Source organism: Hoplias malabaricus, chromosome Y (assembly GCF_029633855.1).
Source record: "Hoplias malabaricus isolate fHopMal1 chromosome Y, fHopMal1.hap1, whole genome shotgun sequence".
In the NCBI taxonomy this organism is placed as follows: domain Eukaryota; kingdom Metazoa; phylum Chordata; class Actinopteri; order Characiformes; family Erythrinidae; genus Hoplias; species Hoplias malabaricus.
In genome coordinates, this window is record NC_089820.1 from 51112003 (window position 1) to 51131348 (window position 19346).

Genomic DNA, 19346 nt, shown 5'->3' on the forward strand with positions numbered 1-19346 from the left:
TGGCCCCCAAGGTCTCCCGATCTGACCCCCTTAGACTTTTATCTTTGGGGTCATCTGAAGGCAATTGTCTATGCTGTGAAGATACGAGATGTGCAGCACTTGAAACTACAGATACTGGAAGCCTGTGCTAGCATTTCTCCAGCGGTGTTGCTGTCAGTGTATGAAGAGTGGGAGAAGAGGGTTGCATTGACAATCCAACACAATGGACAGCACTTTGAACACATTTTATAAGTGGTCAGAAAGAGTCATGAAAGAATAAAGTCACGTTAAAACCAAGCACACCATTGTTTTTTCTTGTGAAATTCCCAAAAAGTTTGATGTGCCACATAACCCTCTTTCCATTGAAAAAAATGGAAATGTTGGATCCAAAATGTCTTCAAAATGGCCGCCATGGTCACCACCCATTTTGAAAATTTTCCCACCTCCCATATACTAATGTGCCACAAACAGGAAGTTAATATCACCAACCATTCCCATTTTATTAAAGTGTATCCATATAAATGGCCCACCCTGTATATCTATTTATGTGTTTGGTTTGTGTGTGTGTGTGTATGTTCCTATTCATAAAATTGATTTGAGAATCCAAAAAAGGGTATTTTTGGCTTGGGTTAGAAATCTTGTCTTTGGATCCTGGGCAGACGAACTATGATGAGTTTATGTGCATCCTGAGGAAATGAGAGTATGTTTTTTTGTAAAAATCTAACTACTGACCATTTCAAGATGCTAACTAACGTTGACTCCTCTTTGTTGGTGTAATTGTTAGATTACAGGTAAGGTATGTGTAAACAAATCATTTAAACCACATTGACCTTGCATGATAGAGAAAGTTGTGTTTTGAAGAACAGATGTGGTCTCTGTGTTGACGGCCCAGGGCAGATGGTGTGTATTTGGGCTAGCAGAAGCCCTGAAGCCCCGCTGAATCTCTCCTGTATGAAGAACCAGCATGTTCACCGGACTGAGAGCCAAAAATGGCAGGCACAGATCTGTCCTGTCTGCACAGCACACGCAAAAGCTGGGCTTTAATCCAGGTTGGAAGGACATTATTGTAGAATTATGAGTTATAGTCGCATAAGAGTGAAAATGCTATAACAAAAATGGATAGTTGTGAGATGGTGCTCATCTTATTATAATAATCACTAGATTCTGCCAGAGATATTGCTAGGTTTTTACTGTGATATTCCAGTTGGCTGCTAGGACACTGCTAGGGGTTTGTTATGGCATCTCCAGTAGTTGCTAGATTGTTGCTAGTCTATGCCCTTTTCTTGAGTCTGAGGTGTAGAGCGTCTAAAAGGCACCACAGCACAAATTGAGTATCCTGACATCCTAGAGCTGCTGGTTTACAGTACTTTGCTTTAGCAAACCCACATTCATAAATTTATATTCCTTCCTTAACAGCTTAACTATCACATAAATTAGCAAACTTTCATAAGTCACTTCATACAGAGAATTACAGCGGTCAGTGGAAAGTTCTTCAGTGAATGAGAAATGACAGGTTGTTAGTCTTCATGAAGCTTTATGCAGTTAAGTTTTTCAGCTTGGTATGGAAGTAATTCAGTAAAGTGCATCGGCAGATGTTGTGGAGCTCTTGCTCTAATGAAGAAAATACAAAGAGCCCTGGCAGGACACTGGGAGTCTTTTCTTATTAAACACAAAGAAATATACTTAACCTTAACATGTTCAGAAAGACACAGTAAGAGATGGTGCATCTAAGATAAAATGTTTTCCTGTAACAGCCCCTTCTGAAAATGCACTCTGAGTGTGTGTATGTGTGCATGTGTGTGTGTTCAGGCACTGAGCCACCACTGACTTTCCTCTTGAGCTGTTGCCCAGATGGCACTTATTCCTATTGGAACATGTCTTTTTTGTTGTATGGGGGGCACATTTGGCACTGGGTCATCTCTTACCGCGTTAAGCTGTCAGGATTGCTATAACTAATATAAAAAACATCTAAAACACCTGATCACAAAAGACCTGCACACTTTTGAATAATTATGTGTCACTATGACATTGACTGTGTTTAAAAACAATTATAAGATATAAAGAAATCATAATTTACTCATGCAGAATGAACAAAATATCAGCTTATCCTGGGATGATTTAATGATCTTGCTTTTTAACAGGATATTACAAGATTAAAAAAATACATTAAATCTAATGAGCAATAGTATGACCTGCATAATGATACATTTGTTGATTCAGTTTTTCATTATGTAAACACTTCATCTTGGTCAGCATCACTGTGGGTCCAGAACTAATGGCAGAAATATGGAACATACTTAGAACAGGGTGCTAGCTCTTCTCAGAGCATCGCAAACTCACACAGCCACTCACAAATGAGGACACATTTGCAACTAACATGTTTTTGGATTATGGGAATAAACCTAATCATCCATAGGAAACACAGGTAGACATGGTGTAGACAAACTCCTAACTGTGTAATCTTGTGGGTTTGATTCCTCCTCCGGGTGACTGTCTGTGAGGAGATGGTGTGTTCTCCCTGTGTCTGTGTGGGTTTCCTCTGGGTGCTCCGCTTTCCTCCCACAGTCCAAAAACACATGTTGGTAGGTTGATTGGCGACTCAAAAAGTGACCGTAGGTGTGAATGTGTGTATGTGTTGCCCTGTGAAGGACTGGCGCCCCCTCCAGGGTGTATTCCCGCCTTGCGCCCAATGATTCCAGGTAGGCTCTGGACCCACTGTGACCCTGAATTGGATAAGGGTTACAGATAATGGATGGATGGATGTTACATGCTTGTTTTATTTACATTTGAATAAGATTTTTACCACTATTCTGTAAAGTTCTTACAATGCACGATAGATCATTTAATATGATTGAATTTGAAATGAAAAAATGTAATTTACTAAAGCTCCCTAACGATTTCTGATGTTGGCCGTGTGAGGCAGGAGCTGAGTCACAGCCTGATGGTGTCTGTCTCCATGGTGCCCGTACTTCCTGCCAGTTTCTTCCTGACTCTTACTTCCACTTCGTCTCTCTGTCCTACCTCTTCATCCACTACACTTACCCTTCTCTCTCTCTCTCTCTCTCTCTCTCTCTCTCTCTCTCTCTCTCTCTCTCTCTCTCACACACACACACACACACACACACACACACACACACACACATGCTATAATCCCCATTACTCCATCTGTTACCCAGCTCATCACACAAACACACACGGATCACTAATGACTAAAGCTGGACACTCTATCAAAACAACAGGGGCACACCACACGGGCACACCAACACACACACACACACACACACACATACACACAACACACACATGCTCTGTGCTCTCAGAGGTGCAGTCTCTCTCAATCAATATCATCAACATGTTGGAAGCACTTACAAGAAGAGAGAGCAGATCACCCCAGGACAAATATAATTAACCAAAGCTCCTTCCATATGAATGTCTGTTTATCTCAGACCGTTTCTTGTTGTTTGGGGGCTAGGAAATGGGTGCAACACATATCAAAAGTGCACATATTCAGAGAAACACCTAAAATGTATTATATGTACCTCTAAGGGGTCAGGTACTCACCCTGTCAAACATTTAGTTGTAGATCTTTAGGAATCTATGGAATGAATAATGAAATTTCCACAGTTGAATTTTGTTTGGTTCAAATAGATATCCAAAGGTGAATGTTGTTGAAATTACACTTTAAATTTGGGCTTAATACACAATTAATATGATAAAGGGGGCTATTTAACAGTACTTTGTCCTTTGGACGATTCAGAGTCCATCTCAGTTCATATTTACAAAGTGCTGTTTGACTACCAGCATATTAAAGGACATCAGTATAAAGGGAAAAATGAAAATATTTACCAGAAACATGCTGATTTGGAGGGTGTGTCTGGCTGTCAGTTATCATAGAGAGACAGACACATGGAAGATAAAGGGTTTGTGAACAGGAGGGAGTGTTCTGTATGTCTTGATATAGAGGATCTTTTCTGGCTCACTGACTACTTTAAGGAAAAAGTTTGTCTGTTCTTGACTAGCAGAGTCCATGCTTTTCTGCCTCATTTTTGCTTCATTTCATCGTCTAAATCTTTTGATAACTCCACTGAGGACACCCCTATTCCCAACTTCAGTTTCGCTGCCAGTTGTTCATTGTCTTCTGAGATGATTGAGGGATTTGGCCGGTTTTCACATGTGAGTTGACACGTTGTTCCATTCTGAAAAATAGAACAGTGATCATGTCCTAATCTCCTTTGTCATTCAAACAGTGGTGACTGTGAATTCAAATGTGTATCAGTGAAACTTTTTGGAAATTTCTGAGAGCTCTCTTTCTGTGTCTCTTTTTCCTCTCTCTATGTCTTTCTCCATCACTCCACCTGTTCATCTCTCTCGCTTTCTGTTTGTCTCTCTGTAATTGAGAGATAATTCCGTTTGCACTGATTGTTCCCTAAAAATAGATCTTATTTTGTGTTGCACTTATGAGTTCATTAGCACACAGTTTATTTGTAGTACTTGTTTATGAAGGACAGACTTATTTAACTTAAAACCATTTTCAAATCAAATTTGTTACATTTGGAGGAGGCTTAGAGGAGGATGGTAGTTTTGGTACTTTGCTGGAAACTGATGTGTTCCATTAAAATAAGGGGAGTGAAAACTATGAGAACTACAAACCTACTACCACTGCTATTGTTATTATAATTATTATTATTTATTATTGTGTGATGTAATGGATTGAAATCTAATCAAGCATTAGTTTCTGTGCAGCTGCTGTTTATAGGATCTTTATAGTTGGTCTTTTTTATTACGTATAGAGTTTTCACCTTACAGCGCATAAAATTTGCAATGACATGGTGACATGATGTTCCATGACATTAATATAAACATATCCTACTTCTTCCACCCTTAGTTATCCATGTGCTGTATCCCTATCCTCCACTTCTCCAATATAGTAAGGTACATTTGTCAATTTTACAGTTGTGTGTTAAAGTCAATACATCAATGCAAATTATTCAGTACAGGCTACTAATCCTCGCTCTGTTTACTACTTTCTACAGTATCCAATAAACTGTGCTGCCAGCAGTGGAGAACAGTGGTCTTAGTGATAATATAATGACCTTCTTTTGGGTTTTCAGAACTACTAACACATACATGCTGTGCAAGTGATTATTCTCTCTCACATATGGAGGTACAATGTTATTGGACTAGAGTAAACGAGTGATTCAGGCAGTATGCTGTTTAATAGTGTGTCAGTGGTGATGCATTCCAGTTTGTTCTCATATCTATATGAAGTAATATAAAACAAGTGACAATGAATATAATACAAATGACACGTTCTGAAAGCAGTAAATAACAGCCTCTGTCCTTAGTTTTCAAACAGCATATATATTTAACCCTGATCACATACTAAGCTCATAAACTCACAAAAACAAAAATATCCCAGTGTAATAGACTCCATTCCTGTTGTCCCTGCAGCACTTTACATCAAAACCAGAAAGCAAGGGAGGAATTTACATGGGTTTTGGTCCACTTTTTCGAAGTCATGCTAATCCAGAGTCACTCATTTGAGATTCACTAATCTGTATCATTGTGACTGTGCTCCTTAGGGGACTGTAACTACAACACAATACAGGCTCATATAAAAGAGAACTTCTTTGAAGGATCAAAAAGCAGAGTTTATTATAAGCTGAGTAAATGGCATGACATTGTTTTGGTGTTGCCTGATTCTTGGAAAAACTTGATTTTTTTCCCTTATGTTATTCTTTATTTGCCTTTTAATTTTAGTCCATTTCTATGTGTTATATGACATCCATGGAAAAGAAAACAGACAGCTTTTTGTTTTGTTTCCATATACGGATCCCATGGAATATGAAGACATTCACTTAAGAGCTGGAAAAGTTGAATGTTTTAATTCTGGGACATAAAACCACATAGACATGATAAATGGACTTAAAGTAGAAAAGAAAAAAATGCACATAAATTGTAGACACATTGCATGGGATACTTTTGTTGTGTTTTTCAGATTTCTTTGGCTAGTGAAGAAGCGTAGTTCTCTAGGTCAGTTTTGTGGTCGATGTTAGAAGGCCTGGGGCTAAGATTTAAAGATTTGCAGTATCGATGTGCTTTACAATCCCCCAAAGTCCATCGCTGTTTGCCTCCCCCAGCTTAAAGTTGGATATTTTGGCCCAGCTCTGTATGGAGGGGCTCGCTGGTGTTAGCTGGCTCTCTCCCAGCTGTATCTGAGCTTGTGAGAGTAGCTCCAGGCCACAGCTGGATCAAAAGCTGCCAAAACAGCCAGCAGGATCTCCGGTTCAATGTTAGTTATCTCCTACTGAGAGAGAATGGCACAGCCATAGCCCAGAGGAACTCAAAGGGAGAATGGCTAAGGCTCCAAAGTCCTTACAATGCCATGAACACTGGCGCTGCAAGGGTCTGTGGGCAGAAGCACAACAGGCTAATGGCAGCCTCACATGGGCCTTTCAATCACTTTGTGTCCACCATTCTAAAAACAAATACATCTTCTTCCTCTTGTGGATGCTTCTTGAATTTGAATGCCGCTAATTAAGTGGGATTTCATTTGTAAATGCTCTGAAATGACCAGTGTTTTTTTTTTTTTTTTATGAATAGAATCTATGAGTGATTACAGGCATTGACAACCAGTCAGGGCATGAATAAATTAGCTTAACCTTTGGTCAATATATTAGATTGCCAACAGGAACGAAGAAGGCGTTTCGACCCTGAGTGGTAGTTGTCCTTTGCATAATGCAACAGCAGTAAGCCTTTTTGTAGCTCCAAGTATAATCTGATTATTTGCTTCATTTTATATGTTCAACAGCTCAACTAAGTCCATCCTCTGAAATGTAAATTGACACCAGTTATATAAGCACTATTATATATATTTAATATACTATCATTTGAAAATTGCCTCAGTCAATCTATGATACTAATATGATCATCAGTTAATTGGACTTGCAGTTTTAGACTAATATTTCAGGGATAAGTTCAGACATTGCTGTTAGAGGTTTGGTTTTGGAAGCAGCTGAGTTTGTGCAAGGTGGGCTTTGCACACTCACAGAACTCGAGATAGTAAAAACACAGATGCGGACCCCCCGCTAATCTGTGAGCATTTCTTATGAAAATGAAACCAAATCTGCACCATAACACTGTCCTACTGAGAGACAGAGAGTGGGTGAGAGAGAGATCACATCCTCAGTTTAGTATCCTAACACTGTCCTGCTGGGGGAGAGAGAGAAGGAATGAGAGAGAAAGAGATATATAGAGAGAGGATAGTGATGAGACAAGCAGTGACTGCAGGCAAGATGTGGAAAAGTCAATAAACAGAATGAACTCTCTGGTACACTCTAACCTCTAGCTAATACAGACACACACACACACACAATTTTTTCACTACTTCATATGCTTGTGCACTGTACATCTACAAACATATATAATATGATTCATGCTAACATCTGGTCAGTCATACAGTTTACACAAGGCACAATCATCTTAACCTGAGCCAATACATGCTGCATATATAAGATATTATTCACACTCTGTGTTGTGAATTCTTACAGCAAATTAAGCGCATCTCCTGATCTGCAGGGTGGGCAACTTATTGCAGAGCTGTCTGGATGGACGCCGGAATGCTCCCTGTTGAGTGGAGGAGGCCAGTGAGTTCAGCTAGAGAGAGAGAGAGAGAGAGAGAGAGAGAGAGAGAGAGAGAGAGAGAGGTGCTGGCTGGCAAGGGATGCTGGGAACATCACAGTATAAGGACACAGTAGAGAAAGCCATCCAGTTTTCACTGATTCCTAGTTAAGTGTATAGTGTTAAGTGCTAACAATTACTTTGGTGTTAGGTATGTTCATATTTCAGCTACTGAAAATATGAAATAGGTGGAAAACCCCTTGTCAAGTCATGATTTGTTGATGTTAAAATAAAATATCTACCTTCTGCTAAGTTTCAGCACACAACTAAATACATCTGTTTAATGCATTTCACACAGTCATTTTACATGCCAAACACAAGAGAAAAAAGAGGAGGGGGTGGGAGTGGAGGGGTTAATAACATCTTGCTGTTAATAGATCACTGCCTGAAATAATATTCAAACATTTATTTCATTTTTAAACACATCCTTAAATCATCCTTGGTGTACTTGTGGGATGAGAAATATCATATTACAGCATGAATCATGGTGTTTTATTGTGACCTCAGGGTTATGAACAAAAAGGTACAACAATTTTTGGCAGGACTTGAAGCAGTGAACTAGTATAACTAAACGAACCTGAGCTCATTTTGAATTGTGCCAAGGAATGTCATACTCTTTCATTTGTTTTGATTGTGTGCTTTGTGCTGATTGCAGAGAGAGTGACAGAAAATAGAATGAAAATAAATCATGTCACAAATTATTGAAAGGAAATTCACCACAGCTTAGCTTAAAGAAGCAGTGGATTGTTGGATAGAGCCGTATGCAACAGGTATATTATTTATTCATTCATTCATTGTCTGAAACTGCTTATCCACTGCTTGTCCACTGCTTATCAGGGTCACGGTGGGTCCGGAGCCTGCCTAGAATCACTGGGCGCAAAGCAGGAACACACACTGGAGGGGGTACCACACGTTTGCAGGGTAACTGGTATATTAAGTAACACAAAAGACATAATTGTTGCATATTCTATGTATTAATGTTATGCCCCAGAAACTACCAAAATAGCATAAGAGCACCTTAACAATTACAAATGTGCTAATTTGACACATTCTTTTTTCTAACCCAGCCCCTTTCCTTAACTTCTCTACCTCCTGAAAGTTTTGAATGGGGAATAAAGCTCTTTTCTGATTGAGAGTCAGGATAATTAGTAAATTATCAGTAGATATAGATTACTGATATTATTAGTAGTGATATCTTTACTTGGAAGAAGGGGCGAAAAGCAATAAATGCAATCAATCAATGGCTGAGAGAGAGAGAGAGAGAGAGAGAGAGATGGTGCAGTAGAATTGTCTATTCTCAGTAACAGGGAGGGAGGAAATATAGAGGAAGGGAGGGATAGAGGGAGGGAGAAGAAGGACAAGACTGAGAGGAAAGAGGAAGTGGAAAACAGACGCCAGAGAGAGGCTGTATTCCAGCTAAGTGGATGGTAACTGAAAGGCAGAGAGGATACAGGCTGATTATAGACAGCTTTAGACAGCTGGAAGGTAAGATACTGGTGCATTGTCTTGCTTCTGGTGATGGAGAGGTTTGTTTACATTTACATTTATGGAATTTGGCAAATGCTCTTGTTCAGACCTACATATCTAATTATGTTAAAGCAAATCTAATATTAGGAGTCTTGCCCAAGGACTCATTTGTGCTGCTTGCCCAAGCTGGGAATAGAACCCTACCCTTTACTACCCTGCTGCCATTTACATTCCATCCAAATTTCATGGCGAAAGAACTAATAAAAATACTGCAAAATCACTAGGAGTACAATCTGGTTCTATGTATTTTCATTTGAACGGTGAGTTTATGCCTGAGAAGTGACCATTTTAGAGATATGTGATTTTGTTTGGACAGTGACAAAGGCATGATTTGTTTGGGTATCCTGTCTCTGTGTGTATGTGAGGAAGGGTCATTGTGTGTCTGTGCGTGTGATATCACATGAATGAATGTCCTAGTGAACTAAGCTCAATAGTAGTCTTCTCCACAGCACAAGGTCTCTTTTGCTGTTAAACATTCCATTAATGAACAGCCAGATATTGAGCGCTTTCTTTAGGGCAGTTCACATGGATATATATGCGTACATGTACACAGCTTAACAGAACTCCACATACCGAAGAATCAGTATGTCTTTTTTAACTCTATAGAGCTTTAATTAATTATTAATTAATCATAATTAATAACCGTAATTATCACTGTTCATGCACAACACTCAAGCACAGGTTCAGAAATGTAAATTGTTAGCAACTTCATAGGAATTAATACATTAGATAATGTACAGATAATGTAATCTATGAAGATGACCTCTGCTGTCTCCTCTAGCTGGAAAAAAATTAAGTAATTAGCTTCTTCATGGAAACTCCTAGAGTTTAAGGTGGTACACAAGATTCTTTGAGCAATGCCATATAAGAGCCACTTTTGGTTCCATAAAGAACCATGATTCTTAAAGAAATGTGTGAGTTTGAATAAACTTTTAATGGTTTAAACATGTTTACTTGATGCAAAGATTCTTTACCAGTTCTAAAGATATTAGCAAAAATGGTTCTTTACAGAACCAACAGTGTTTTTTCTATGGCATCACTCAAGAACCCTTTGTAGCACCTTTATTTTAAAAAGTGTACAATACTATTAACTCACTGCCGGATAAAAGTAGAGGACAGGCCATGCACGTGCACACACTCACAAACATACACACACACACACACACAGATTAGACAGTGGTACTAATACTGATGGAGTGTCACTGATCAGACTGTGGTGATAAATCTGTGGTTTACCACTTCCTCTCCACCCTGCCATTTATATCTTTAGTTTGGGACAGTCCTTTGTGGTTCTGGAGTGACACAGTCTTGCCCTCATTAGAGCTGGAATCCCACTTACACTTCCTCTGGGGGTGAGTATTGGCTTTGTTGTGAGTAAGTGTTTACTAGCACACTAACTCCTTCCTGTGTGAATCTGGCCTGGAGCTCCCAGGGCTAAATAATCGTACAGAAATATTTATATATTGCCAGTATCAGTGAAGAGATTTGGGAGGATTGAAACACATTTGGTCTCAGCCAGTGTAATTATAAGATGATTTGAGATTCTTCAATATGTTTTTATTCAAAACATGTTATCTTGAGTCCATTTTAACAGTAGGGAAGGTATTATGTAATGATAACACTTATTTAAAATGCAGTTAATTAATTAACTTAATTTAACATCTCTCAAGTCAATGTTACACCATTCAAATGTTGTTACAGAGTTCCCAATAACACCATTCCAACTCCACACCAACTAATACCAAATGTATTTGATGGAGATTCATTACGCCAGAGAACACAATTCATTTCTTTGTGTATTTATACACTCATTGCAACTCTAGCTATTGGGCACAGTATATGAAGTTGTAGACTTTACAAGCTGTGTGTAGAGTTGAATATCTGTCCAGAGTGGGTTCACAATAAAGTAGTAAAACTATCAATCCCTGAAACATTTTAGAACAAAAATAGCCCTGAATTGTATTGTAAAAAAGGTAGTAATGTAATTTCAGGTAATTGTTGTTTAAATACATTGTATTTTATTTTTTATTTTATTCAAAAAATTGTTTGACTCGTGTTTACCGAATATAAAATATTATCTTAATGTTTAGCGTCAACATGCAGCTGCTGATTTTTTAATGCTGTGCATGGTGTGCTGTACCAGCCAGTTAATTTTAACATTTCAGCTAACATTTAAAATACCCTCAATCATATAAATGACCTCTGAATAAGATATAAGATATAAAAGACCCATCCAAAGTAACACCATCCGTAGATTTGGTACTTACAGTATGAGACCTTTCTGCCTCAGGACTGTTTCACACTGGGAGGATGTAATTACTGGTAATTATGAGTAATCACTGGTTAGATTTGAGGTGTGGGTTTTGTGTTTAGGCGGTTGATTGATTTGAACCTGACAGATTCCATTTTTATTGTGTCCTCAGGACAAAAGAATATGAATAGCTTCCTTTTTTATCCTATTCACATTCATAATAGATTCTGTCTGAAATCTCAGCCATGTAATTCCCTTCTAATAGTTTTTTAACATCTTTTATTGTGAAATATACGATATGACTTATAAGAATACAAAGGCACACCACGGAGAGGAAGTGTCAGACTTTTCTAAATTTAATGTGTCCACCTTTTCTTCCATTCTTTTAGACAAATTAGTTTAGTTGTTTGTTTGTTTGTTAATCTCCAAGTTTATCTCCAGTCTTAGTTAATCCAAGTAATTCTTATATATATTCAGTAATATTTAGGTTGGTCTTTGTCTTACCCTAGGCAAGATTTTCAGTGTCCTTTTAGGAGAGGTATATTCTAGATCAGTGTTTCCCAACCCTAGGAAGCACCATGCCTTCACATTTATGGCTTTACCTTCTTCCAACACACCTGATTCAACTAATCACTTAATTAACAAGTCCTTTCAGAGTTGCAGTAGAAGTGTTAAAGCAGGGGACCTATTAAAATGTGCAGGGCAGGGTCCAGGATTGAGAAACACTGCTCTAGATGGTGCAGAATTGATGTGAGGATTTGATTCCATTTAGCCAGGGCATTAATGAGGTCACACGTACATTGCATGATTAGCTCTTCGTCTGAATCACTACTCCATCTCATCCTAGAGGTTTTGGATGGTGCGGTAAACACTGAGACATTGCTCTACAGCTCATTGCTGAGGCGATTTATACCCCTCTACCCCATGAATGACATTGGGTCTGGGGTGTTTAGGTTAATATGTGCACTCAAAAGTTCCACTCTATTGGCCAATTCTTTTCTACAAAGATTGCACACACTGGTTTGTGCACTGATGTCACTAGTGGGTGCACCTTAAAGTGGAGAAACTCTATCAAAGTAGTGTCAACAAACGTTTGGTCATAACTGCATAAAATGAATAACTGAGTGTTCAGTCTTTGTGTCAATACATGTTTTTTTTTCATTCATCCTCTTCCATGTCTGTGTCCTGCAGATGTCATGGCGCCCGACATACCGAAGCTCCAAGTTTCGAAACGTTTATGGCAAAGTGGCCAACCGAGAGCACTGCTTCGAAGGTATCCCCATCACAAAGAACGTCCATGACAACCACTTCTGCGCTGTCAACAGCAAGTTCCTTGCCATAGTAACAGAGAGCGCCGGAGGAGGGTCCTTTATCGTGATCCCAGTCTCTCAGGTAACCACATTGACTGCCAATACTCTGCCAGCCTTAGCAAGACCATTTGTCTTATGGCCACAGGCGAGTGAAAGAGCTGCACAATGGGGAGAATTGAATTGCAAACATAGAGCAACAGTCCGTCTTTACACACAAAGCACTACAGCATGAGAAGTTTTGTTGTTCTGTGAACATTCAATTTATTGGATGTGAAATACAATTCTCTAAGTAACAACCAAGCATTCATTGCACTGAAACAAATGGGAAAGCAGTTGCATGAGTGCTGGGTCATTTGTTCAATTGGTCAGTATTTGGAGCAAGAGTTGGACTCCTGTGTCCATGGCTGCCATGTCCCATTTTATGGCCTGTGTTTCAAAGCTAATACAAACAAACAGAATCTGTAGAGAAAGACCTTGTAGGAAAAAATGCTCAAATGTTTCACTTTGGGAACTTACACAGACATTTATTATTATTATTATTATGATTGTTTTACTGTATTTTTATGTAAATAGATACATACATAGATAGATAGCTTTAATTGACCTTAAAGGGGTAGTTCATGATTGTAGTAAAAAAACACTGCAAGCTCTCTAGTCTGTTTTCGTGCTGGAAACCAGTCTGATGTGTTTATGAAGCCCCAGTGTCTGTAAATGAATGAAAAGACAGATTGGCTCTGTCCGGTATAGGCTTTCTCTCTCTCTCTGCTTGCATCCGGAGTATTTTTAGACAACCGAGAGAACTCCAAACGTTGAAAAGCATGAACTCAAATGAGGATATTGCTCACGACTGCTCCATAGGTGTGTAATATTGACTTATGTTTGCTATTTCGGATCACGTAGGTGGAAACGTCTCCAAATTTGGGAGACGGCTAACTGCATTAACAAAAGTGTTATAAATCTAAAGAACTTCAATTTCAAATGAGTTTCTGTGGTAATTCAAACAATGAAAAATGTACTTAATTTAAATGTAATCCACATACAAAAATAGTCTTTTTTTCCCTTCAAACATGCCATTCCACCTTAAAAGACACCTAACCAACACCTAACCATTGTTGGATGTAACCAACAAGACAGAACAGCATGCACATGTATTGTGTAATTCTATAGCAAGTCATGCAATTAATTTCCTTTACAGATTTGACATTTGATAGGTTTGGCTCATTTATTTTCACTTAATGTAAAAACAAAGACTTTTTAACATGAACTTTTCATTAAATTCAAATTCGTAGACATTAGCTCATCTTCCAGATAGAAATGTATTAATACGGAGAGTTCTACTCTCTTTGGAAAGGTTAAATATTGGGACATTGCTCTGAGGACTTGATTGCTTTCAGGCACAAGAGCATTAGTGATATTATTATCTCCTTACAAACACAGATGTGGTATTGGTTGAACATTTAAATTATTTTGCTCAATTTAATGAGCTATAAGCAACAAATAATATATATTTATTTCATTGAGAGTTGCAATCTGGTAGTGTTTGGCCTGTTTGGTTGTACAGCTCAAGTCCACCATGGCTGCAATTGCCCTGGATCCAGGGTCAATGCCAGGGCATACTCACCAGAGAGAAAAGAAGGACATATTACAGTAATCTCTGGCTTTATGACAGAACATATTGAAGTAGTGATGAGGATGCCAAGGCTTTTTGGTCTTCTGACACTAATGGTTTTGTGAGTGAAGATGAGCATTGAAGATGGACTGCAGGAGTTTTCTTTTTCCTTCTAATTAGAGCTGAGGAAAGGCAGAGCTCCAGATGCACAACATCAGAGAGCATGGAGTCACTTTATATTGTATGGTGGCCCAGAAAGACAAAATACAACAGCAGTTGGGAAGCAAAATATAGATGAAGCCACAACAACATTAAGTCCAGAACGCAAATCTATAAAAGTGAATGCAAAAACATTTTCCATTTGATTTTGTTTTGACTGGTTGGCCATGGTACGCTGGGACTACCATAATGTAATTATAGTATAATGAACTGGACTTAAGTCAAAACTTATAAAAAGGCATGTCTCAAAGTTCCATTCCAATGTGCTCATACCAATTTGAATAGTAGCCTATAGACCATGCATATAAATCTACAGCTTTAAAAATAGACAAAGGTCATTGACAGAGATGGCTGCTGGTCATTTATAGTTGACAGCATGATGTCTATCTGCTCTCTTTTCTCCCTACCACTGAATATGGTCAAGCTAGAAGACCCCCAGTCTTCCTCTCAAGCCAGCACAGAGGAGCTATCAATGACACTTTTGTGATGAGTGCTTTGAGTTAAATAGTTGTGTGGTGCAGGCCTTTGTCCCCTCAATGAGCTCATTCTGCAGGGCATCTGTGTCCGACTCGGTTCACTGGCCTCTGGCTGGATGATGGCGTGGTCAGTGAAACACTGCCTGCAGTGCCTCTGATTTCCGCTCATGCCTTTTGCTCTCCACTTTTATCCAGCCTCGGTCTCTTCCTCTTTTTGTTTCCCTCACTCCATGTGTTTTTTTTTAGTCAGGCTTTATTGATGTCTGTATACCCCCTCTGTCTCTTTCTCTATTCCTCCTGCTCTCTCTCTCTCCCTCTCTCTCTCTCTCTCTCTCTCTCTCTCTCTCTCTCTCTCTCTCGCTCTCTCTCTCTGTCTCTCTCTCTCTCTGTCTCTCTCTCTCTCTCTCTCTCTCTCTCTGTCTCTCTCTCTCTCTGTCTCTCTCTCTGTCTGTCTCTCTCTCTCTCTCTCTCTCTGTCTTTCAGCAGGTACTCTGCAGTCTTTACACAGCTTGAATACAGAGCAGAACCTGATTTTTTCAGGAAGTGAGTGATCTTCCAGCTCCAGAGAGGATTTATTGAACTGTAGTTTAGTGGCGACACTGTCACCAAGCTATATTAGCAATGCTCGGACATAAAAAAAAACATGTATCTCAAAAATAGCAGCAATGCAAAAGAAGGACTTTCAATGATTCATTCATTGTCTGTAACCACTTATCCAGTTCAGGATCGCGCTGAGCCCAGAGCCTACCCGGAATCATGGGGTGCAAAGCAGGAACACACCCTGGAGGGGGCGCCAGTCCTTCACAGGGTGACACACCCACACATTCACTCACACCTAGAGACACTGTTTAGTCGCTTTTTTTTTGGTCAGGCCTCCATCTCACGGCTTCATTTGGTTCAAAATGCTGCTACTCGTCTTTTAACAAGAACATATTGGCTTCCCTTCATTGGCTTCCTGTTCATTTTAAGACTGATTTTAAGTTCTTGCTTTTTGTATAAAAGGCATTGAATGGTTTAGCTCCAGCCTATCTCTCTGAGCTATTGCAGACATATGTTCCATCAATGTCTCCTTCTTCTGGTAGTCCTTAAATCCAGAATGAGTTTCCACTACATGGTAGGCTAGCCCCTACACTGCTCCTTTTTATTCTTTGGCTTTTCATTAAACTTTCATTAGTTCAGAGTTAATGTTGTCATTTTGTATATTTTGACTATTTATTACTGGACAGCACTTTGGTCAACATTTGTTGTTTTAAAAATGTGCTTTATAAAAAACAATTGTATTGAATCAGTCCACCTACCAACATGTGTTTTTGGACCATGGGAGGAAACCCACGCAGACACAGGGAGAACACACCAAACTCCTCACAGACAGTAACCCGGAGGAAACCCACGCAGACACAGGGAGAACACACCACACTCCTCACAGACAGTCACCCGGAGCGGGACTCGAACCCACAACCTCCAGGTCCCTGGAGCTGTGTGACTGCGACACTACCTGCAGCACCACTGTCAAGAAAGAGTTTATTCAAAGTAATTTTAGACCATTTCTATGTGTTTATTCATCATGAAATTTTAGCAAAATATGAAGGAGACCAGCTGTTTTCATATGATGCAGTAAACTAAAAACGGACATAAATGGAGATACATGGAGATGTTTTCCATTGTACAGCAGTGCTATGTTGTTCTTTGCAACAGTCAACACAGTGAAAAGTAGTGCATCAAAGTTCACGTTAAACTAAAGTCTATTTTCACTTGTGCCACAGACACTCAGCATTTAATGCATATATGAGCAGAGCATGAACAGGCCATTGGGTTTCATTGACCTCAGAAATTAAACAAATAGGATGGAAAAAAAAACTGCTTTTTCAGGAGGGCTAGTTTTCAGGAGTAAGCAGGTAAATTCATTTTATGCATTTTAATGCATTTTAATTTAATAAATAAGGCCAATGCCTATAAGTTTCCATAAGGATTTTCTGCAGAATCTTCTGGATTGAGTTTATTAATAACATGCCATGGAAAGTAAGGTGCCTTTTGTCGACACTCCAAAAACAAAATTGGATCCAAAGGCACCTCTCCAGGTTATGAAGAGCATGAAAAGTTTTGGCACATCTGTAAAGCTAGAGCTTATTTTCACATGCTGGCTGTATATTTGAGGTTGAATAGCTGAATAGTTTCCTAGACAGTTATCAGACGGCCAACGATGCTGCAGCTGTTGAATCAGCATCTGCATGATGTCTCCCAGAGAAACAGACACATTTCGATTAACACAGCTTCTGAACTTTGGTACTGCTGAACAGCATCCCGTGTATGAGAGAGGGTCTGGGATTATGGAATGGAAACTGATATCAAGAGGCCAACATTGATGAGAGAGAAAAAATATGCCTTTAAACTGGGTGGAAGTCATGATGATATCATTAATAATTGCTTAACTCTTAGATGCTGTTTTTCTCTGAGGCATGTCAGCTTAGACACACAGATGATTGTTACTGGTCCAAAAGGAGAGCATTTATAATAGATTATAATTGGAAATTGTATAGATATCTACAACCATCATGGTTGAATAACAGCATCAGGAGTTTATGATTATTATTATTTTTATTATGCCACTTGCAGAAAATGCAACCAACTTCTAAGACTGAACTTTGAAGGTGTGGAAAAATATTCCTGGAAATTTGTTAGAAAAATGTAAAAATTTTAAATGAAACTGAAAAAAAAAACAAATACTGAAAAATTAAAAGGAAGATATAATGATATAATAAAAGCTAGGGGCAGCACGGTGGTGCAGCAGGTTAGTGTCCCAGTCACACAGCTCCAGGGGCCTGCAGGTTGTGGGTTCGATTCCCGCTCCGGGTGACTGTCTGTGAGGAATGTGATGTGTTCTCCCTGTGTCTGCGTGGGTTTCCTCTGGGTGCTCTGGTTTCCTCCCACAGTCCAAAAACACATGTTGGTAGGTGGATTGGCGACTCAAAAGTGTGAGTGTGTGAGTGAATGTGTCTGTGTTGCCCTGTGAAGGACTGGCGCCCCCTCCAGGGTGTATTCCCCCCTTGCGCCCAATGATTCCAGGCTCTGGACCCACTGCGACCCTGAACTGGATAAGGGTTACAGATAATGAATGAATGAATGAATGAACGATAAAAGCCAAGAAAGGACAAACAAAATTTTATAAACATTATCTTGTACCCCAGTTATAGGTTAACTTCAGATCCTCAGTGACAAAAATAAAGTTTGGCCAGTTTATTTAGAAAATATAAAGCCTTTTGGTAAAATATGTTGATGAACAAATATAATTGTGAAAAAACATAATTTTAGGTAAAGGAAAAATATCACTGGCACTGTTAAAATATTGTGCCCAGTATGGCTTAGCACACACACACACACACACACACACACACACATTTCCCCACCACACACTTACCCCTAATACCATGAAGCAGCTTAAGGAAATAGTATTGTGTTTTTATCTGTTTACCCTCTTGAATCTCTAGCAGGACTTTAAGACTCAATGATGGAAGTCCACCATACCATGTTAATGTGAGTCTCAGTGCCACTGCTGTGACTGGGAGGAAAGAGGCAGAGTGCTAATTAATTGAAAGTGTGACACACTGTTTCCAGCCTCCTGCTTGCATCTCGCCTGCAGCTCTTTATTCTGTTCTGAAGCTTTGTGGAGGTGTCTGTGTGTTGTCTGTCTGGCTTTCTTAGTGTTATAAGGATGTAATACCATGTATTACCAAACCAGTGTGAAAGTCATCCGCCTGTTCTGGAATATTTAATATCTTTGTTATATAACGTTTTTTCATAATTCACTCCAGTAAAATTGGGCATCTGAAGTTTGCTATTCATGCACAAGGCTATCAAACTGGGTGTGGCCAGTTTTGCTGTCTCTGACTCTGGATCACTTAGAGTTCCAACACTTAGAACATTGTACCACTTTTCAGCCACACTTTTTTTTTTTTTTGGTTTTGCCCTGCAACCAATTTACATTATGTATAGTCACACTGCGGCACGGTGGTGCAGCAGGTAGTGTCGCAGTCACACAGCTCCAGGGGCCTGGAGGTTGTGGGTTCGATTCCCGCTCCGGGTGACTGTCTGTGAGGAGTTGGTGTGTTCTCCCCGTGTCCGCGTGGGTTTCCTCCGGGTGCTCCGGTTTCCTCCCACAGTCCAAAAAACACACGTTGGTAGGTGGATTGGCGACTCAAAAGTGTCCGTATGTGTGTGTGTGTCTATGTTGCCCTGTGCGCCCCCTCCAGTGTGTATTCCCGCCTTGCGCCCAATGATTCCAGGTAGGCTCTGGACCC

General features: G+C 39.5%; 1 protein-coding gene across 3 annotated transcripts in view; it reads left to right on the forward strand.

Moving 5' to 3' along the window:
- The window catches only part of LOC136677756 (coronin-2B), a 49644-nt gene that overhangs the window by 15081 nt on the left and 15217 nt on the right, over positions 1 to 19346 (forward strand). Inside the window, exons 1-3 of one of the 3 annotated variants that reach the window (XM_066655366.1) lie at positions 9098 to 9144; positions 10457 to 10538; positions 12629 to 12829. In XM_066655366.1, the coding sequence (XP_066511463.1) occupies positions 12629 to 12829 (201 nt within the window). In that variant the 5' untranslated portion in view covers positions 9098 to 9144; positions 10457 to 10538. Of the gene's footprint in view, positions 1 to 9097; positions 9145 to 10456; positions 10539 to 12628; positions 12830 to 19346 lie in introns of those variants that run through there. The other 2 variants (XM_066655367.1, XM_066655365.1) reach the window with 2 other exon arrangements.